Source organism: Martes martes, assembly GCF_963455335.1.
Source record: "Martes martes genome assembly, chromosome: 9".
NCBI lineage: Eukaryota > Metazoa > Chordata > Mammalia > Carnivora > Mustelidae > Martes > Martes martes.
Window position 1 is genome coordinate 117,524,306 of NC_137896.1, and position 20,362 is coordinate 117,544,667.

Genomic DNA, 20,362 nt, shown 5'->3' on the forward strand with positions numbered 1-20,362 from the left:
AAATGTACTTCTAGTATGAAATGACTTGTTATTTATCTGAAATTCAAATTCAGTGGGTCCAACAACCCTAAGTAATATACAACCCCTGGAGCATTTGCTGCCTTCTCCTGTGAAGACCCAGTGACCACGGGGTGGACAGACAAAGTTGCTCCATTGATGCCACAGGAAGGACCTCGGGGGCCCCTCTGTTAGGAGAAGGCCCTCTCCGTCATAATGGTCATAGTGGACATAGATCATAATGGACAGAGCCGCATAAGACATCTGCCAACACATTCAGACTATGCCATTCATTCTGGAGCATTTTAGGAAGAAAATTGCAGTATCTCTCCCTTCCTTGGACAGACAGTTTTAGACCAGAGCTCACTCTCAACACTGGGAGGCAGAACATACGATACAATGCAACATGCAGAGAGTGAGAGTTAGTAATGAATGAAAGATAATAATAATTGTCCATGTGGTTCAGAGGCTGAATGGATGTTTCCATGATTTCCTGACCTGCCCTTTTGCTAATTGTATCTCTCAGGACATGAAGTAAACAAAAAAGAAGACTGCCACAAGGAAACTAAGTTTAACAAATCACAATAGGTTATGCAATATTTTGGAGCAACCATCATGGCCAGGCCTTGTGCTAGGAGAAAGGGATTGTGGGAAATAGTTACCATTTCCCAGTAAGAAGTTTGATTACCCTCCACTGCCAACTGGCTTGGATTTGCCTGCTACATATTTGCGGAGCCTATATTTATTCTTCAAACACTCATCACTGTTCCAATTATTTATTATTTTGAAGTCACACAACATCCCTTCTGGTCCATTCTATTGATTGAGGGAGGAAAGTCTGCCCTCGCGCCCCACCTCTCCATAGAAGATTGTCCTTGTCACAGTGTGAAAAGAGCATATATGATGTGATATGTATCGATAGAGTTATCTTTGGAAATTACCATCTGTTATATTGTACTTGCATATAGTTGGCACCTAGTAAATGCTTTTTCAGTGAGTGAACAAATGAACAAACTTTGGTCTTTAAGAAAATTGATCTCAAACACTCAATGGAAAAAAGAAAAACTTTAAAAGCTTAATGCTCTTATGGATGACTTCTAATCATGATAATAACATAAATTCATGCTTTAACTTACTCCATCTGGGGATATCTGGGTGGCTGAGTTGGTTAGGCATCTGACACTTGATTTTGGCTCAGGTCATGATCTCAGGGTCCTGAGATCGAGCCCAGCATCATGCTCTGTGCTAGGCATGGAGCCTGCTTAAGATTCTCTCTCCCTCTCCCTTTCCCCATCCCACTGCTCTCTTTCTCAAAAAGAAAGAAAGAAAGAAAGAAAGAAAGAAAGAAAGAACTCTCTCTGCTCCACACACAAACCATTAACATATAAATATACAAGAGACAATGAAAAGATACAAGCTCAGAACCAAGATAACTCCACAGATCAGAAAGGGAACAGAATCCTAGAGTGTTCAGCCCTGAGTGTGCTAGAAGCAGGTGTAGGTGGTAAGGACCTCCAGTGGGTCATGGGCACTAAAAATGTGCCCCTCATGGGAGACTGGAGCAGTGCCCACCGCTGGGACCCAAGATGCTAGATCCCTGGTAAAGTAGAGGAATCTGCTAGGCCTGCTACCTGGCACTCTACAGCATTGTGCAAAGCTACCAAGCTGAGGAGACAGGAGGACAGAGGTACTGCCTGTGATCAGAAAGAAATTAAGCCAACTGCTAACTTGGTGACCGGGAATGTGACCAGATTGGCAACATCACCGAGAACAGCAGAACAAGAGCTCCATATTGCCAACATAACACCTACCTGGCTCTGGTTTAGAGACCCTTGAGGGGCTGGTGGATGCAACTATGAGACCACTGGAAAGGCAGGAATAAGCCTAGTGGGAGCTGAAGTATGGGATTCCCCAACCCACAGACAGCAACATGAGCCTGCAGATGAAGAAACATAATGCTCAAGAGTTATCCAACAACTCAAATACTGAAACAATGCCCAAAAAAGACTTTAAATACGATTGAGATTCTCATTCATTAAAAAAGGAGAAAGTTAAGTGTGAAAGAGACACAGGATCGAAGTAACGATATGTGAATCTGAAAAGCAGTTAGATATTTTGAAAATGAAAAAACCACCTTTGAAATTTTTCTATAAAACGCTCATGAGGAAGATAAACATTAGACCGGAAGGAAGAATTGGTGAATTGAAAGAGAATTCATCAATTCACAAACAAGGGAAAAACTCAATTCACCAAGAAAGTATCACAGAAAGAATTTTTTTTTAATAATAAGGAGGAATTTAGAGAATGAAATATTGCCAGAGCAGCTCTAACATAGACCTAATTGGAGTGAAAGAAGAAGAGAAAGGAGGGACCTGGAGAGAAGCGATATTAGAGGAAATACTGCAAGGTGTTGTCTGGAGCTACAGAAGGGCATGAGTCATCAGATGAAAAGTGTATTAAAAGTAACACGTGGGACGCCTGGGTGGCTCAGTCAGTTGGGCGCCCGACTCTTGATTTGGGCTCAGGTCATGATCTCAGGATTGTGGGATCGAGCCCCATGTCGGGCTCCACACTCAGCACAGAATCTGCTTGTCCTTCTCCCTCTGCTCCTCCCCCTGCTTATGCTCTCTCTCGCTCCCTCTCGCTCTCCCTCTCTCTCTCAAATAAATAAATAAATAAATAAAATCTTAAAAAAAAAAAATCACCTGAGATAAATGGATATAACTCTATGGTAACATACATTTTAATGGAACTGCATAAAATGAAACACAAAGACAAAAATATTGGGGCCCTTGGGTGGGTCAGTTGTTAAATGGCTGCCTTCGGCTCGGGTCATGATCCCGGGGTACTGGGATCGAGCCCCGCATCAGGCTCCTTGCTCACCGGGAGGCCTGCTTCTCCCTCTCCCACTCCCCCTGCTTGTGTTCCCTCTCTCGCTATGTCTCTCTGTCAAATAAATAAATAAAATATATTTTTTAAAAGGGACAAAAATATTTTTAAATGGCCAGAGGGAAAAAAAGACAGATTACATATAAGTACTAAGAATATCCAATACTTCATTGCTTGCAAAAGGGGAAAATGGAAAAATTGGTATCCATAAAAAGGATAATAGATTTTTTAACCTGTAGTATATTTGCAATATGTTCATAGTGAGTGGTATACTGTCCAGTTTGGCAGAATAGAGCCACAAATATCAACGCAAGTGAAATTATATGAAGGGAAGAAGCACACTGTCAAATAATATCTATGAAAAACATGATTTACCATCTTTAAAGAGAAATATCTGAAGTAAATAAAGTAACACATGAAGATTTACTAAAAGTGAGTGGTAGGTTCATGGGTGTTTGTTGCATTATTTTTTACATTCAGGATCCTTTCATCAAAGAATAGTTTTTTAACAGGTTTTTAGAAACCACGAGAATTCAGTGTTTCTGAAAATAGACCATCTAACCCCATAGATGTAAGTGATTGCAGTAATGAAGATAAGTGGAAAAACTTATGAAAAGAAAACAGAAGGGGTGCCTGGGTGGCTCATTCAGCATCTGCCTTCGACTCAGGGATCGAGCCCCACATCGGGTTCTCTCCTCGGCGGGAGGCCTGCTTCTCCCTCTCCCACTCCCACTGCCTGTGTTCCTGCTTTCGCTATCTCTTTCTCTGTCAAATAAATAAATACAATCTTTAAAAAAAAGAGAGAGAGAGAGAGAAAAGAGAAAGTAAAAAAAAAAAAACAGAAGGTGGCCTCAAGACATAGCCATCTCAGACAGAAAGGGTCTGTGGAAAAGCCGCTTCAAGAAGGACACATGGTCGAGTGAATGAAACCTTTGCTGCTGGGGAAAGCCAAAGCCCAGAACGAGCAGACACTGCGGGGTGATGTATAGGTCCCAAGCAGGGTTAATCCGGACATGTTCAGAGCAGGCACAGGAGAAACAGGCCCTTTCTTAGGAAGAAATGGAATACAGAAAAGACATAATTTAGTTATAAACGTTGTGAGTCCCGAAGTATCCTATAATTCATCTAGTCTAGTAATTTTGCAGCCACTAATTTCAGAGCCAGAGAAGGTCCCCAGAGGTGCCTAGGGGGTGCGGAAGGAGGGCTGCAGTCCTTCCCCCTTACTTCAGCCAGAGCCCTTTTCACGCTCTCGGAGAGAACCGTGGCCCTGTGCAGGCCCCTCATTCTACAGCCTGTACCCGACTTGGGTAAGTCCCAGGGTCAGTAAGCAGCGGACATCTCCTGAATGTCAGCACGGTGCTCTCTCAGCTACATCAGTGACCCTCCTACCCCACTTCCATCTTCTGGAGCAAAAACAAACACAAGAAATGGGTGTTGTGCAAACATGGGAAGCCGTAGCTAGTAATAAGAGAAAGGCATTATGGCCCAAGAGGGGCCTAGAAGAATTACGGCCTTAAGTGTGACATTTACAGGCGTGATTTATATCAAAATCACTGGCAGTGGTCCCTCCCTTTCTCCCGTCTTCCCTCCCCTCTTCCTTTCTCCTGCAGAATTCTTTGTTCCCTCTAACTCTTTTTTTTTTTTTTTAATTTATTTGACAGACAGAGATCACAAGTAGGCAGAGAGGCAGGCAGAGAGAGAGAGAGGAGGAAGCAGGCTCCCCGCTGAGCAGAGAGCCCGATGCGGGACTCGATCCTAGGACTGTGGGATCATGACCTGAGCCAAAGGCAGAGGCTTTAACCCACTGAGCCACCCAGGCGCCCCCCTCTAACTCTTTTTGATGAAAATTATCACACATACACACAGAAAATCTGGAAGAACAGTACAATGAACCGTCATCTACTGTCCGCCCAGATGGTTGTTAACATTTGCTATGTTGCTTCCTCTCTCCCCTGTGTGTGTTGCTTTTTGTTTTTGTTGAATCGTTTCAAAGTTGCAGGTAACATGATACGCGACTCCTAACTACTTCAGTGCGCATCTTTTAAGAGGAGCCACAATACCGTGATCACACTTGAGAAAGTAGTAACAATTCTCTATTGTCATCTAACATCCAGGCCACATTCAGATTGTCCAGTTGTCTCAAGAATGTCCTTGAGAGCTCCTTTTTGTTGTCATTGTTACTGGGGTTTTTCTTTCTTTCCCTGAGCCAGTAAGCATCAGCGTTCCCCCTGGCATGGGTTGTTATGCAGAAGAAGGGAGATGTTTTCTAAGAAAAGCAAATCGAATCTGGAAGTGGACCCAGGTCCCTGTTCTCACCACTGTTTGCTCTCACTTGTCTGTATCCCAGGCTGAGATCCTAACTGGCCTGAAGGTCCACAGCCCTGCAGACGCCACGCGGGCTGCTCTGTTGCTCAAGGGAAAGGGCTGCCACGTGGTCATCATCACCTTAGGTGCTGAAGGATGTGTGATGCTGTCAAAGACAGAACCCATGCCAAAGCACATTCCCACTGAGAAAGTCAAGGCTGTGGATACCACGGTAGGTTTAAAATTTTCAGAATCATTTCTGTCCCCTTGAACATCATCATTGAGTAACAAAGATCCTGCACCTGAATTTTTGGATCATGGGGTAAGAGCCCGAGGAGGTGATATGGTAGAAGAGAAGAAAACCCAGGCCTGGGGGACTAGATCTTAATCCTTCCCTAACAGGCTGGGAGACTTTATCCAAGTCACTTAACCTCTCTGAGCTGCAGTTTCCTCATCCATAGGTGAAGGTAGCATTATACCTGTATTACCTGTATTCATTCATTGATTCATCCAGTAAATATGTACCAAATCCCATCTGTTAGGTGCTGGGGCTATAGCAATGAACAAGACAAAGTCTCTGTCTCATGGGGCTTAGACTGTGGATGCTGTAGCAATTCCTGGTTCTTACAAGGCTCTCGTAAGAGCAAGGAGCACTGGCTGGCAGAACTCATTCTTTTAGCCACAAATAAAGCTAACGTTTACTATCTGCTGACTATGTCTCTTTTGCATACATCTCATATCATCTTTACAATGGTTATAAGAGGCAGGTTACCTCCTCACTTTACAGATTTAGAAACCTGCTCAGGACCATAATGCTAGGACATAACAGCGCTGGGGGTTCAAAACTCAGCCCGTGGACGCCAGACACTTATTATGTAAGGCACCACGTTAAGGACAAGCAGGTTAAGTAGACAAGTCACAGCCCAGAATGGGGTGGAAAGAAAAAAAGTTAGGAAAAAAAGCTTAGGGCTCCTCTAAAACTGGAAAACTAAAAATTATTTGCTTGTGGCCTAGAATTGAGAAGAGCCAGGGGTCTGCCAGGGAGGCTTGGTCAGTGAAGCCGCTGACTCTTGATCTCAGCTCAGGTCTCAATCTCAGGGTCATGAATTTAAGCCCCACGCTGGGCTCCACTCTGGGTGTGGAGCCTCCTTAAAAATTATTTTAAAAAGAGAGAAGAGCTGACTAGCAAAATAAGTAAATGTCAGGGACCCAAAACCAGAGTTGAGGAAGAATAAACATTTTAGGGCTCTTATGTGTAAGAAATTAATATGTAATTATTTATAAAATATATTTTGGCTTTTATGCTTCGTAAAAACTTTGAGATGTGGGTCATTTATCAAAATGGAGCCTAGGTGAATCTGATGAAGTTATGGGTGCGAGTATGCTTTGAAAAACAGGTAAGTACAAGGAATGCTTTTATAACATGAAATTACACCCTGGTTGCCTTCACAGTGTGCTTGATCAGGCATTTGATAAATTATACTTGGTGTTGTCATCCCCTTCATACTGAGTCATTTTGGAAACCATTAGTTTTTTTTCTTTCTGTCAAGCAGTCACCTGAATTTGAGAGGTTCCTTCTTAGTTCTGAAATCGACCCTGCATTAGACTAAAAGTAGTCCAGGTCCTGAACTAGAGCAGAAGAGTTCACTCTTCCTTTGTTGAAAATGAAGGGTCCTAATAAATAAAAAAAGAAAGGAAGAAAATGAAGGGTCCTGGGGTGGGGGGAGGTGCCTGGCCAGTTCAGTCGGTAGAGCATGTGACCCTTGATTTCAGGGTCATGAGTTCAAGACCCACGTTGGGCATAAAGCTTACTTAAGGGTGCCTGGGTGGCTCAGTCGGTTAAGTGTCTACCTCCAGCTCAGGTCATGATCCCAGGATCCTGGGATCAAGCCCCGCATCGGACTCCCTGCTCAGAGGAGAGCCTGCTTCTCCCTCTGCCTGCCCCTCTGCCTACTTGTGCTCTCTCTCTATCTCTCTGTCAAATAAATAAATAAAATCTTAAAAAAAAAAAAAAAGAACCTAAAAGAAAAAAAAACAAAAACAAATTAAAGAACTCTTACCAGAGGATGGGAAGTGGATGCTGGTCAGACAGATACGAAGCCTGCCAGGCACAGACCACACGTGGGGTGATGCACTGCCCAGGCCGGGGAGGAGGAAAGCAGCCGCAGACATGTACGGGTTTGACTCAGCAGTCATCCGCAGAGCCGGTCCATGTGGAATCATGATGGATGGCATCGTGAGCATCTGAAGCACAGCAAGAGGCACAAGGAGGTTTTCTCACTTTGTTGCTACTGTCTTGTGCCCTTTCATTTGGTTCCTTAGCACGTGCAGTTCATGTTTTGGTCTCAGGGAAGGAGAAACCCAGTGAGAGCTCAAAGGAGAAATGAGAACTTAATGCTTGGAGGCAGGAGGCCGAGAATGGGATCATGAAAGACCAGGGCCCTGGATGGGGATCGGAGGGTGTTTTCCACCAAGGGCCAGATAGTGAAGTGTTGCGCTTCACAGGCCTTGCGTATATACCACCTGTCCCAACTACTCACCTCCACCGTGGTGGCATGAAAGCGGCCACAAACAACTTTGCATGCTAGCGACATGAGGTTGGTATTAGTCTAAACTAGATTGTTTTAAGTTAAGGTGTTACCTAGAATCACCAGAGCATCACTAAGAAAAGAACTAAAAAAACAAAAACAAAAACAAAAAAACTAAACTAAAAGAAACAAGGGAGGGGCCCCTGGGTGGCTCAGTGGGTTAAGCCTCTGCCTTCGTCTCAGGTCACAGTCTCAGGGTCCTGGGATTGAGCCCCGCATCGGGCTCTCTGCTCAGCGGGGAGCCTGCTTCCCCCTCTCTTTCTGCCTGCCTCTCTGCCTACTTGTGATCTCTCTCTGTCAAGTAAATAAATAAAATCTTTAAAAAAATAAAAATAAAAAAAATAAAAGACACAAGGGAATTACAGTGGTATCCTTAAAAATATCTACTTAACACAAAAGGCAGGAATGGAAGAATAAAGAAGCTACTGGAAGATATGCTGCTGGAAAGTGAGGGATCAAACGAAGACAGAGGGAAACACGAGATCCAGGAAGCAGGCAAGGCCACTGAGGAGAGAAGTCGGGACGAGGAAGGGGAGTCTCAGGACCCCAGCAATACCGCAGACCCCTAATGAGGCTGTCCCAGTGAGAGGAGGAGAGCAGAGAGCCCTGGAGGAATGTCTCCCAGAAACCAAAACAAAATCAGGAAAGGACCAAGAAAGAAACAATGGAATATCCATGTGTTTAAATATGCCCAGAGAGTTTTAGCTTTCTTGCAGAATTTAAGGATGGAGAGTAATTAATATGCAGAAAATGGTGGCAGTGAAGAAAAGAGGCAGATTTTTGCTCTACGTCATCTGCAGTCCAAGGGTTAAAGTGTGATGAAGTAAATATAATCACATACCACACGGCTGTGAATACATAGTCATAACAGTGTAAGTGCCAATTATTGATTTATCCCAACATGGAGATTATAATCCTGTTTTGGAGATGGAAGAATATGGTGAGTGTGTGTCTGTGTGCGCCCGGGGAAAGAGAAGAGAGCTGAATGCCCATCCTCCAGAGGTGGAAGTCAAGAGAGAATATCAGAAACTGATTTTAAGCCTACTACCAGGAATCGAAGACAGATACTCAAAGAAACCGCTAAAGGAATGTAAAGTCTTTGCCTCATGGAAATGGTTCTGCAGAGAGATGCGGCATTTATTCTTCAAGCCTTGTCTTTTTACACTATATACACGGATGGCTTTGATCCTTTTCTGAAATGACAAAACACTAAGATACCACCTGACACCCACTAGAGTGGCTGGAATAAAAAAACAGATGATAACAAGGTGTAACGAGGACATGGAGAAATCAGAACCCTCAAACAATGCTGGTAAGAAGGTAAAAATGGAAATGGAAACGCTCTGGAAAACAATCTGGAAGTGCTCCAAAAATTAAATTTAGAGTTAAATTTTAAAAGGTTGGATTTAGAGTTACAATAGGACCCAGGAATTCTACTTCTAGGTATACACACGGGAGAAATGGAAACATGTATCCACACAAAAATTTACCCATGGATGTTTCTAGCAGTGTTATTTCCCACTGACCCCAAATGGGAAACAATCTGACTTTCAACAACAGATTATTGGGTAAACAAATTATGATATATACATAGAATAGAATCTTATTCAACCATAAAATGGAATACTGACATGGGCTACAGCCTAGATGAACATCCAAGACATTATACTAAGTGAAAGAAGACAAACATAGGGGATGCCCAGGTGGCACAGTCAGTTGGTTTCAGCTCTGGTCATGATCTCAGGGTCCTGGGATTGAGCCCCATGTTGAGTTCCACGCTCAGCATGGAGCCTGTTTGAGATTCTCTCTGTCTCTCTCTGCCCCTCCCACTCATGCTGTCTGTCTTTCTCTCTCTCTCTCTCAAATGAGTAAAATCTTAAAAAAAAAGAAGACAAACATAAAAAGCCACATATTATATGCTTCCATGTAGATGATATGTCCAGAATAGGTAAATCTATAGAAACAGAAGGTAGATTGATGGCTGCCAACAGCTGGGTGGCGGGGAGGGGGCGGGGAGAGTGACTGCTAACGGGTACAGGATTCCTTCCTGGGGTGAGGAAAATGTTCTGGAATCAGATGGTGGTGATGGGTGTACAACCTCGTGGATATACTGACAATCACTGAATTGCATACTTTTAAAGGGTGAGTTTCATGGTATATGAATTATATCCATTTAGAAAACAAAGGTCAAACAACAATAACACAAAGCTCCATCTAGGCCCTTCACTGATAAGCGGATACTCTTGTGATAAAGAATCTTCCAGTTCATCGCTCTACTGAATCTACTGAATGGGCTCTCAGTGTCCCCCCAGTGGAGCGGAAGTGACACAGGAAACAAGGGTAGTTATTTTCTGGGTGTACAATCTCCCTCAGCGTTTTTATGCTATCTTTGTCCTCTCCTCCTGCACTGTCATTATGAAAATCCTTGCCTGTTCCGCACACCACTGTTAAGCCTCTTCATAAGTCTAAGAAAGAGGAGATAATTCGCATGGTGAGGCGAGGAGCTCCCAGGGAGACATTTTCTCCGCAACAAATGGGCCCCTTCACATTTCTGTCAGGAGGGCATTACAAGCTCTCAGGCGGTTGATGACCTCACTTTTCTCCTCCTAATCACTCACGATGCTCACCTTTAAAAAAAAAAAAAAAAATTCATGTCATGCCACCTCAATGTAGACAGTTCTCATCAGTCACACCTCAGCAGCTCTGGCCAAACTGAAATAAATAAATAAATTGGGGGTGGCTTGGCCGGTGGAAATCCCTTCAGTTGGTTCTGTCCACCCCGAGACAGGCAGCGTGCCCTACAAGGAGCCATTTCCCGTCGGTGCTTCCACACTGCTCTGTTCAGCTCGCCTCCGTGTCCACAGTTGGCTGTATCACTTTTTACCGCCATCTTTCCTGTTGTACTACAGTGACATGGGGGGTGGGGGGAGCACAGATGTCCTCCGCCCAGTTTGGGAGACATGACAGATGTGTCTCTTTTCCCATCTCTCTGTATTATCCGAATCTCAGCCTCAAAACGCCACGGCCCTCATGTCCCCCATGTTGTCCTCCACCCTGAACAGTAGGGGGCTTGGCCTTCTTGTGTTGATGGCACTAAATCATCACTCCATAGTCAAGAGTCGCACACATTTAAGCATGGTAATATTTTAGGTTATCGTGCTCATGTGATATATTTGAACGTTAGTTATCCTTGGCCTACAAGCTGTATAAAATTCTTGATATAGAAATTGCTTTTCTACAGGTAAATGGTTAAGTCCTAGCGTCTGCATTCATCCTCTTACTTTTTAAGAACTCAACTTATAGGCCAAATCCGTCTTCCCAAGAATCACTTACCTTATAATAAATCATCATAGTGCAAGGTATATAAGTAAACTGACAGTAATCCAAAGCCAGGGGCATCGGGACTCTCTTACCTCTTCTTTATCCCCCTTTTTTCTGTCCATTATATTTGAGTCCTGTGGTATTCACAGTTGCTGGGTGAGGCACGAGGCAGTGTCAGCCCAGCTGTGTGGCTGCCCCCAACAGATAATTCAGGGCTTGGAGGGTGCACTCTGAACTAGAAATTGCACCAGTAGGAAGTGGGGATGGTTTCTTTTAAAGTTTGCTTGGAAGCACTCAAGAAGGTAAGTGATTGCTGCAACTGGTGGGTTACCCCGAGTTTTCTGAGTTAATTTTTTTTTTAAGATTTTATTTATTTATTTGACAGAGAGAGAGAGATCACAAGTAGGCAGAGAGGCAGGCAGAGAGAGGGGCGGGGGAAGCAGGCTCCCTGCTGAGCAGAGAGTCCGATGCGGGGCTCGATCCTGGAACCCTGAGATCATGACCTGAGCTGAAGGCAGAGGCTTAACCCACTGAGCCACCCAGGCGCCCCTCCAAGTTAGTTTCTCTTCAGTGCATTCCTCACATCCCAGGATCTGGCCTTCAGCCCTCCAGGCTGTTCTTAAGGATTGGCTCCTAGTAATCTATCTCTGAGGTACCATTCAGAATTGTCATTCTTTGAAGTTGTTCAGCCTTTGAAAACCCAGATTTGAAGGGCCGTTTTCCCATGTTGATATGACTTTTCCCCCCAACCTATATCCTCTTCCTATTGCCACCCCTGGCCAGTGGTCATTAGAACCACTAAATTTAGAGCTGTTAAGATCTGTTCCTCAACTCAGGCAAACTGGGGTGTTTCTTACTTAGCCATAGTCTTGCTGAGAGGACTGAACACTCACCAGTTCTTACACGGGCTCTGCCAGTGTTAGTCTTGGTGACGCTCCTTAAAATATGTTTTCCCAGCAAAGCACTCTTTCTCCCTCCCACTTCTTTCTTTCTGATGAACATATACATTCTTTGCACTTGTTAATAATTAATAGGGTTTCTCAGGGGTCGTCGTAGCTCCTACTCCATCTTGTCCTTGAAAAGAGCCTTTGCACAGTTCTGTCTAGAAACTACATTATAGCCCAGAAATAGTTTGAGCTCCCCTCACTCTTGATTGCCAAGACTTGGAAAAGGGTTGGGAAAGGAAAACACTGTGGGTCAAGAGCAAGAGAATCTTGGATGCTGAAGAGGTAACTATAAAATAACGAGGCTGACTTTAACCGCCATATCAACTCATTATCCAAGAAGTAACTGTTGTTTCCTCCACATTTTGACCTCAGGAAAATTAAGTATCTACTGATACTGCCACTGCTCAAAGTATCTTATTTTAGAATACCTTGAGAGCATTTGACCCTACTTATCAGTCTACTGGGTTTTTTCCTTCTATTCATAAAATTAATAAATACTTATTCTCAAGAGGAGAAAAAAGCAGACAACATAAAAAAGTATAAAGAAGAAAGTCAAATACCCATGAGTCTACCACTTAGATGTAGCCACTGTTATCCTTCTAAAGATTTTATTTTTAAGTAGTCTCTGTCCCCAACATGAGGCTCGAACCTACAACCCCCGAGATCAAGAGTCGCACACTCCACTGGCCCAGCCAGCCAGGCACCCTGTTCACCATTATCCTCTTAGTATAAATCCTTCCATATTTTTTTCTAGACCCATTCATGCATTTTCGAATATTTGTTAATGGAAAATTTGAATATTTCCCCCAGCAGAGATTAATATGTGTAATTAGGGGATGCCTCTACAATTCAGAAAGATCAACTGTTTCTCTAGATTAATGTAAAGGGAAATTCACGGAAGAAGAAATACAGTAAATAAATGTAATAATGTTCAACCTCACAAGAAATCAGGATTATATAAATGAAAATCACAGTGAGCTCCCCCCTTTATTCCCATCAGTTCAGCAAAAAATAAAGACTGATAATGTCAACGTAAATTGGAAGCACATGCACTTACATAATCCTGGTGGGAGTATAAATTTTACAATGTTTTCAGAGGACAATTTGATAGTCCCAATTATTTAAATATGCTTTCCCTTTAACCCAGTAAATCTATCCTGCAGAAATGTCCATATATACAAATGTTTCTAAAGAATATCCTGGCTTTGTTTGTAATAATCAAAAACTGATCAGACATATCTACATCATCATCAGCGGGAGAAAATCAAATGATAATAGTAATGGTGCCATTTATTTAAAAATAACTCTAGCTACCTGTAAATAAAAGCATATTTTATTTCCTTTATCTTTCTAAAGAAACAATTTCCCTCAAGAATATGTTATTTTCTACAGTTTCCCTTAGAAATAACAGAATAAATGTCAAAGCAGCACTGTTTCTGTTCATCACTCAAATGCATGACAGATCTTCAGAGAAGCTTTAACTCATGGTCACGTTTTCTTTCTGAATGGGTCTGCTGACATGTCTGAACTCTTCAACCTTCATTCCCACAACTAATAATATATTGAATGATCCAAACCTTGGCTTTGCCATATTTCTCAGTCTTTATTAGTTGATGACCTGAAGGAATTGTAAAAAGGGCCAGGCCGTAGGTGATACCTCATTTTTAAAAAGAATTTATTTATTTATTTGACAGAAAAAGATCACAAGTAGGCAGAGAGGCAGGCAGAGAGAGAGGAGGAAGCTGGCTCCCTGCCGAGCAGAGAGCCCGATGCGGGGCTCGATCCCAGGGCCCTGAGATCATGACCTGAGCCGAAGACAGAGGCTTAACCCACTGAGCCATCCAGGTGTCCAGTGATACCTCATTTTTAAGTACTTAATAGTTCACATACTTCATTGTCCATGTACCTCCCATTTGAAACAGACCTGAATGGAAAGCCTCATGAGGGATGGAGGAACATATGTAACACAATCCTTTGTACTGAAGTGTGTCCCCTCCAAAATTCATATGTTGAAGGAGGTAATTAAGGTTAAATGAGGTCATAAGAATAGAGCCATAGGACTAATGTTCTTACAGGAAGAGACACTAGAGAGCTCACTCTCTGGATAGACTCAAAGAGATCAGAGCACACAGCAAGATGGCGGCCCCCTGCAAGGCAGGAGAAGAGGCCTTAGAATGAAGCCCGCCTTGTGAGCACCCTGATCTTGGACTTCCAGCCTCCAGAACTGTGAGAAATAAATTTCTGTTGTTGAAGCCACCCGGCCGGTGGTTTTTTAAATGGCGGCCCAAGCAGACTAACACACACAAGAAAGCAAATGAGCGTACTTCAGAAGTAACCTAAAGTGAATACTGAAAAGTCGGCTATTTTGTGAGGAGAAAATAATCTGAAGTGAACTAACAGGATCAGCCTAAATTACCTTTTTTGGTGAGCTATCTTGAGAGTACTGCTTATGGTGTAACTGTAATCATCGGTCCCAGTAAGGAAAGGCCAGATGATGTCCTGAGCTCAAACCCCGATTTAATGCCTTTTTTAGAGAGGAGGAAAGTAATGCTCCTAAAGACGAACAGTCTGCCCAGTCAGACAACTGGCAGGTTGGCAGAGCCAGGAACTGATTCTTGGTCTGTCTGTCTGACCCCTGTGTGCAGGTACTCTCTGCCATACCCCTCTGTCTCTTGATGTGGCCGTCCGCCCAGCCTTCAGCCCCTCCTCTATGGCATTTCAGCAGTGACTTTCCGTGTCACTTGCCATGATACAGTCCTCTATAATCCCTCCATTTCTCTAGATTTTTAGAAGCTTCCAGATCTTGCAAAGGTACAGCCTGCTTTGTGGTCTACTTGAAGGCAGGAACCCACGTAGGAACGGTACGTGGCACGTGTACGCACCCAGTACCTCTTAGTGCTCACTAGTAGGTCCCTCCCTCTGTGTCTGCTCACTGTACTTGGGGGTGCCAGGGTGGTACCAGGAAGCATATACCAGGAGCGCGCATCACTCTCCAGTACACAGAGCGGGCATGACCTTGGCTCTGTACATTACTGGAAAGAAACCCAGGTCTCACTGCCATTCTGTTCCGGCATCTTCCTGTATGGTACCAGGAGCTGGACTACACAGATAGTAGTGTGCCAGGATCGTTTCAGTCCAGATATCAAAGTTTCGGGCACAGACCACTACCATTCATTCTTGCCACTGAATGACCGAACCTGAAGGAGAGGCGCGCCGCTCCTAGAGAATATAACCAGATCGTCTGTCCATGAGATTCTTCAAATAGGGGCCTGGCTTGCTAACGAGAGAGGCTAGGGAAAATATAATCCTCTTTTTTTAACAGTCCCAAACAAGCTCTCCAGTTTCAGGAAAGACAAAAAAAAAAAAAAACAAAAAACAAAAAAACCCTCGTCCTTCCCTGCCTACAAAATCCTTTCCATCCTCATGGTCCGGCTCAGAGAGTTCCTAGTTGGGCAGTCCCACTGCTTACTATGTGCTTAGCATATAATAACAGGTCCTCCTGAAATAACGGAAGAGTTCTAGTTCCTTCTGTGACGAGTGTATGTACCGGGGTCACTTAGGCTCACTGAGCCCCAGTGTTCTCAGGAGACTAGAGGATTTAAGGGATCCCTTATATTCCTTAAATTCGACCTTGACTGTACCAAGGAAAAGAATAAATCTCAGATACAAATGCTTTTTTTTTTAATGTTATGAAAACAAAACACCCAGTTTCCCATTCTAAAACTTACCCTTAGAATGGGGCACCTGGGTGGCTCAGTGGGTTAAGCCTCTGCCTTCGGCTCAGGTTGTGATCTCAGGGTCGTGGGATCGAGCCCCGCATCAGGCTCTCTGCTCAGCAGGGAGCCTGCTTCCCCGTCTCTCTCTGCCTGCCTCTCTGCCTACTGTGATCTCCGTCTGTCAAATAAATAAATAAAATCTTTAAAAATTAAAAAAAATATATCCTTAGATTATTTTACCTGTGTGATAGAAAGGCCAGGCCAAAATTAAGTTACAGAGGGTAGATGGCCTCTCTGAAACCGGCGTCATAGAATACAGAAAACCCGGCTGAGAGCCTTCTCTCCTTAGGAATGACATCGATAAAATGGACGTGGCATCTGAGCAAATTCTGCCAACTCTGGCTGCCAGAAAAGATGAAGATGACAAAAAGAAGTTGACTGAATATAAAGAAAGGACAGAGGACAAGGTGATTGCTGAGCAGACTGATGGACAAGGCACAAGCCATCTGCCATGCCCGGGGGTCCGTATTAGCTCTATTACATTACTTCCGTATCAGCAGATCACCTCATTTGCTGGCTAATCAGGCAGAATTAAATATTTTACATTATCTTTTGTAATCCTGCATGTGATCCGCTGAAAACCCAGGGCTCTAAAAATCTGATTGTAACTGCCTACCAGAAATGTCATCTTCACTTTGAGGAACTGGACCAGGGCCAAACACCAGGCTGTGTTTTCCATTTTCCTAAAGTACCTCCCACAGCCAGACCTGGACAGGCATGTACACGTGCCTGGTGCCCACATCTTCCAGGTCCCCTACGCTGCTTCTGAGCTCAGATGCAGCCGGAGATTAAAAAGAGCCACAGTAGTAGAGAAGAGGGGCGTGGAGGTGGCGGTAGGATGTAGAGAAGAAAAAAAAAAAAAAAAAAACTATCAAAACCTCAGCAAAAGTCGAGAGAGCAAAATCTAAATCCAGATTTAGAGTGTTCTATGGGCGCTAACTAATTGAAAGGATGGGAAACAGCCCCTGTCCCAGGAAGAAGGGCTGGGTGAAGGCTCCAGGAGCTTGCTTGGAGCCTCCTACCGCTATCCTCCCCCTCCCGCCCCCCTGCTCCTCAAGCAGTGTGATCACGAGGAGGTGGGACGGCAGTCTGCGCCTTGCCCACTTGCTAGGATGCTACACTCGCGTCCTCCGGAGCAGAACTGCCAGGACTAGACTATGGTGCTTCTCAGGGGTTTCCAGTGTGTGAAGATGTTTCTTGGGTAGACCTGAAATTCAGAGGCGAAAAGAGCCAAACTGGAGAGCCCAGGGAGCTGGAGCCACGCCCAGTGCCCTCCGTGCCGGGGCCGTAGCTGCTGACAGAGGTGACCAAGGAAATGAGAAAAGAGCCTTGGCGGACTTCTGTCTGCCTTGGTGTGAGAGCATGTGTGTTGTAGGTTAGTAGTGTGTATACTTCGTGTATATTCCACGCTGAGGATGTCTGCGCTGTGTGAATAGACTGTTGGTGGCATGAGTGTCGTGCGTGCCTGTGTATGTGAGTAAAACGTACTGCTGCGGAACAGGGTGTAAAGGGCCAGGTGGTCACTCACACTTTGCTCCTCCTCCTTTCATTCCTTTAAACATGATAGGAGGGCTCTGTACTGTGGTACAACCCTGAGAAAGGGACAAGATTTGGGGATAGAGGGGGCCAGAGGTTAGGTGAATTACATTTCCCCTGAAAGGGTCTCTAAAAACAAAGTTTTATATCCTTTTCCTTCCTTTGGTCAAAACAAATGAAAATAGGCACCTGGGTGGCTCAGTCGGTGAAGCCTCTGCCTTCGGCTCAGGTCATGGTCTCAGGGTCCTGGGATCGAGCCCCACATTGGGCTCTCTGCTCAGTGGGGAGCCTGCTTCCCCCCACTCTCTGTTGCTCCCCTCCTCCTGCTCTCTCGCTCACTCTCTCTATCTCAAATAAATAAATAAAACCTTTTTTTAAAAAAATGAAAACTAGGAAAAGAAAGATCACGGTTACATTTGCTAAGTGACTTCCCATGACTGTCCTATTCCCAGTTAAGGACCATCTTCCGGGGCACCTGGGTGGCTTAGATGGTTAAGCAGGTGCCTTTGGCTCAGGTCAGGATCTCAGGGTCCTGGGACCCAGCCCGGAGTCGGGCTTCACACTCAGCAGGGAGCCTGCTTCAGGATTCTCCCTCTATCCCTCCCCACCCTGCTCATATTTGCATGCTTGCTCCTGCTCTCTCTCAAATAAATAAATAAATAAAATCTTCCCCCAAAATTTATTTATTTATTTATTTATTTATTTATTTATTTATTTGAGAGAGAGACAGAGTGAGAGAGCATGAGAGGGGAGGTCAGAGGGAGAAGCAGACTCCCCATGGAGCTGGGAGCCTGATGTGGGACTCGATCCCAGGATTCCAGGATCATGACCTGAGCTGAAGGCTGTTGATGAACCAACTGAGCCACCCAGGAGCCCCCAAAATTTTTTAAAAAAAGAAAATGAAAACCATCTTCCTCTACTTAGTCTGCTCTTTTAATTTTAGCATGTGGGAATCTAATTGTGTAGATTCAGTTGTACGTGAAATATAATTTGCATTAAATACTTACATTGACTACTTCCCTCAGTTATCCCAAGGCCAGTCAGGTTGCCTGTGTCCTCCCTTCCTTCCTTCTTTATAAACTGTGAAATGTTTCAATGACACTGAAAAGTATAGAGAACAAGATCATGACCACCCGTGGACCCATCACCCAGCTTTGTTATTTCTTCGTATTTTGCTATTTTTGCTACAGGTAGTTTTTAAGAAATAAAATGTCACAAACACAATGTGACCTCTTGGCTTAGGATGCTTAGTGCTATGAAGACGCAGCCTGTGTCTGAACCTAGCTTTTAGAAACACGTTTGAGGGGCACCTGGGTGGCTCAGTGGTTTAAGCCTCTGCCTTCGGCTCAGGTCATGGTCTCAGGGTCCTGGGATCGAGCCCCGCATCGGGCTCTCTGCTCAGCAGGAGCCTGCTTCCCCCTCTCTCTGTCTGCCTCTCTGCCTAGCTCTGATTTCTCTCTGTCAAATAAATAAAATAAAATAAAAAAAAAAAAAAAAGAAACACGTTTGAGCAGAAGAACAGTAGGGTTTTGTAAGAATTTCTCTTGATCTTTGCCATTCTGCAGTTTTACTAAAATGAGCCCGCATCTGAATTTATTCTCATTTATACTGTTCCTGACTGTTCTTCCTGAACCTCAGTATTTGTGTTTCTCTTCCATTCTGAACAATTCTTAGGCATTCTCTCTTTTATTATTGCCTCCCCTACTTCCTCAATTGTCTCCTTCTGGAACCCCTAGAAGATAATATATTACACTGTCTCTTTTCTATTCATGTCTTTTAAAATTGCTGGAGAGAGGAGCGCCTGGGTGGCGCACTTAGTTGAGCATCCCATTCGGTTTCAGCTCAGGTCATGATCTCAGGGTCATGGGATCGAGCCCAGTGTCAGGCTCTGTGCTCAGCTGGGAGTCTGCTTGGGATTCTCCCTCTCCCTCCCCATATGTGCTCTTTTTCTCTCTTCTCTCTTTGTCTCTGTCTCTCTGTTTGTCTCTCTCTCTCTCTCAAATAAAATCTTAAAAAAAAAAAAAAAAACGGGGCACCTGGGTGGCTCAGTGGGTTAAACCCTCTGCCTTTGGCTCAGGTCATGATCCCAGGGTCCTGGGATCAAGCCCTGCATCAGGCTCTCTGCTCATCGGGAAACCTGCTTCCTCCCCATCTCTGCCTGCCTCTCTACCCAATTGTGATGTCTGTCAAATAAATAATTAAAATCTTAAAAAAAAAAAAAAGAAAGAAAGAAAGAAAGAAACCTGCTTAGAGAGAGAAGCCTGGGATCCTGAGGCTGCTTGACACCTTATTCTTGTTCCAGGGTCGATAAAACTCAAGTGACCTTGAGAACTGAAAATACTATCCTTTAAACACAGAATGTGACAGTCCTTCAAGAAATAGAAAAGACCCCTGTGAGATGTTATGGCAAAATGGGATGAGAAGCACCCCACTGTGCACACATTTACTCCACACACTGTATTTTAATTTTCTGCATTGCAAACAGCAGGTGTGCACCAGTGTCATAGGGCCACTGGTGTAAAAGACAGTCCCTGGCCCCAAAGAGCTGGAGTCTGGAGGAGTCTGTAGCCCACGGTCGAATGAGAAGTGCCGTAATGGGGACTGAGGAGCGGCGCTGGCCTCAGGAGCCTGCGACCCTGCTTGGAGAGGGCAAGGGAAGGTGAGCTAAAGGATGAGTCAGCTTGGGGAAGGGTAACCCAGGCAGAGGCAGCAGCTCATGAAAGGTCCAGACCCAAGAGAGCATGTCAGCGTGGGTGCCTTTTCAAGTAGTTCTGTGTGGAAAGAGCATACAGTACAACAAAGGATGGAAAAGAATGAGGTGCATCGGTAACAGGGACAGGTTATGAAGGGCTGCATTTGCCACAACGGAAATTTGCATGTTCTCCTGAGGGCGATGGGGAGCCACTGAAGAGTTTAAGCAGGGGTAGGTCTTATCAGGTTTGTACTCCATTAAAAGATTCAGATGGCTGCTTATAAAGAATAAGCTGGGGGGCACCTGGGTGGC

The 20,362-nt window shown here is 44.4% G+C and overlaps 1 protein-coding gene across 3 annotated transcripts in view; it reads left to right on the forward strand.

Moving 5' to 3' along the window:
• RBKS (ribokinase) overlaps positions 1-20,362 on the forward strand; it is an 83,742-nt gene that overhangs the window by 39,762 nt on the left and 23,618 nt on the right. For 2 of the 3 annotated variants that reach the window (XM_080812667.1, XM_080812668.1), the window contains one exon: positions 5,234-5,422. The exons of the other annotated variant lie outside the window; for it this stretch is intronic. In XM_080812667.1, coding sequence (XP_080668793.1) covers positions 5,234-5,422 — 189 coding nt within the window. The remainder of the gene's footprint in view (positions 1-5,233; positions 5,423-20,362) is intronic. 3 annotated transcript variants of the gene reach the window in all.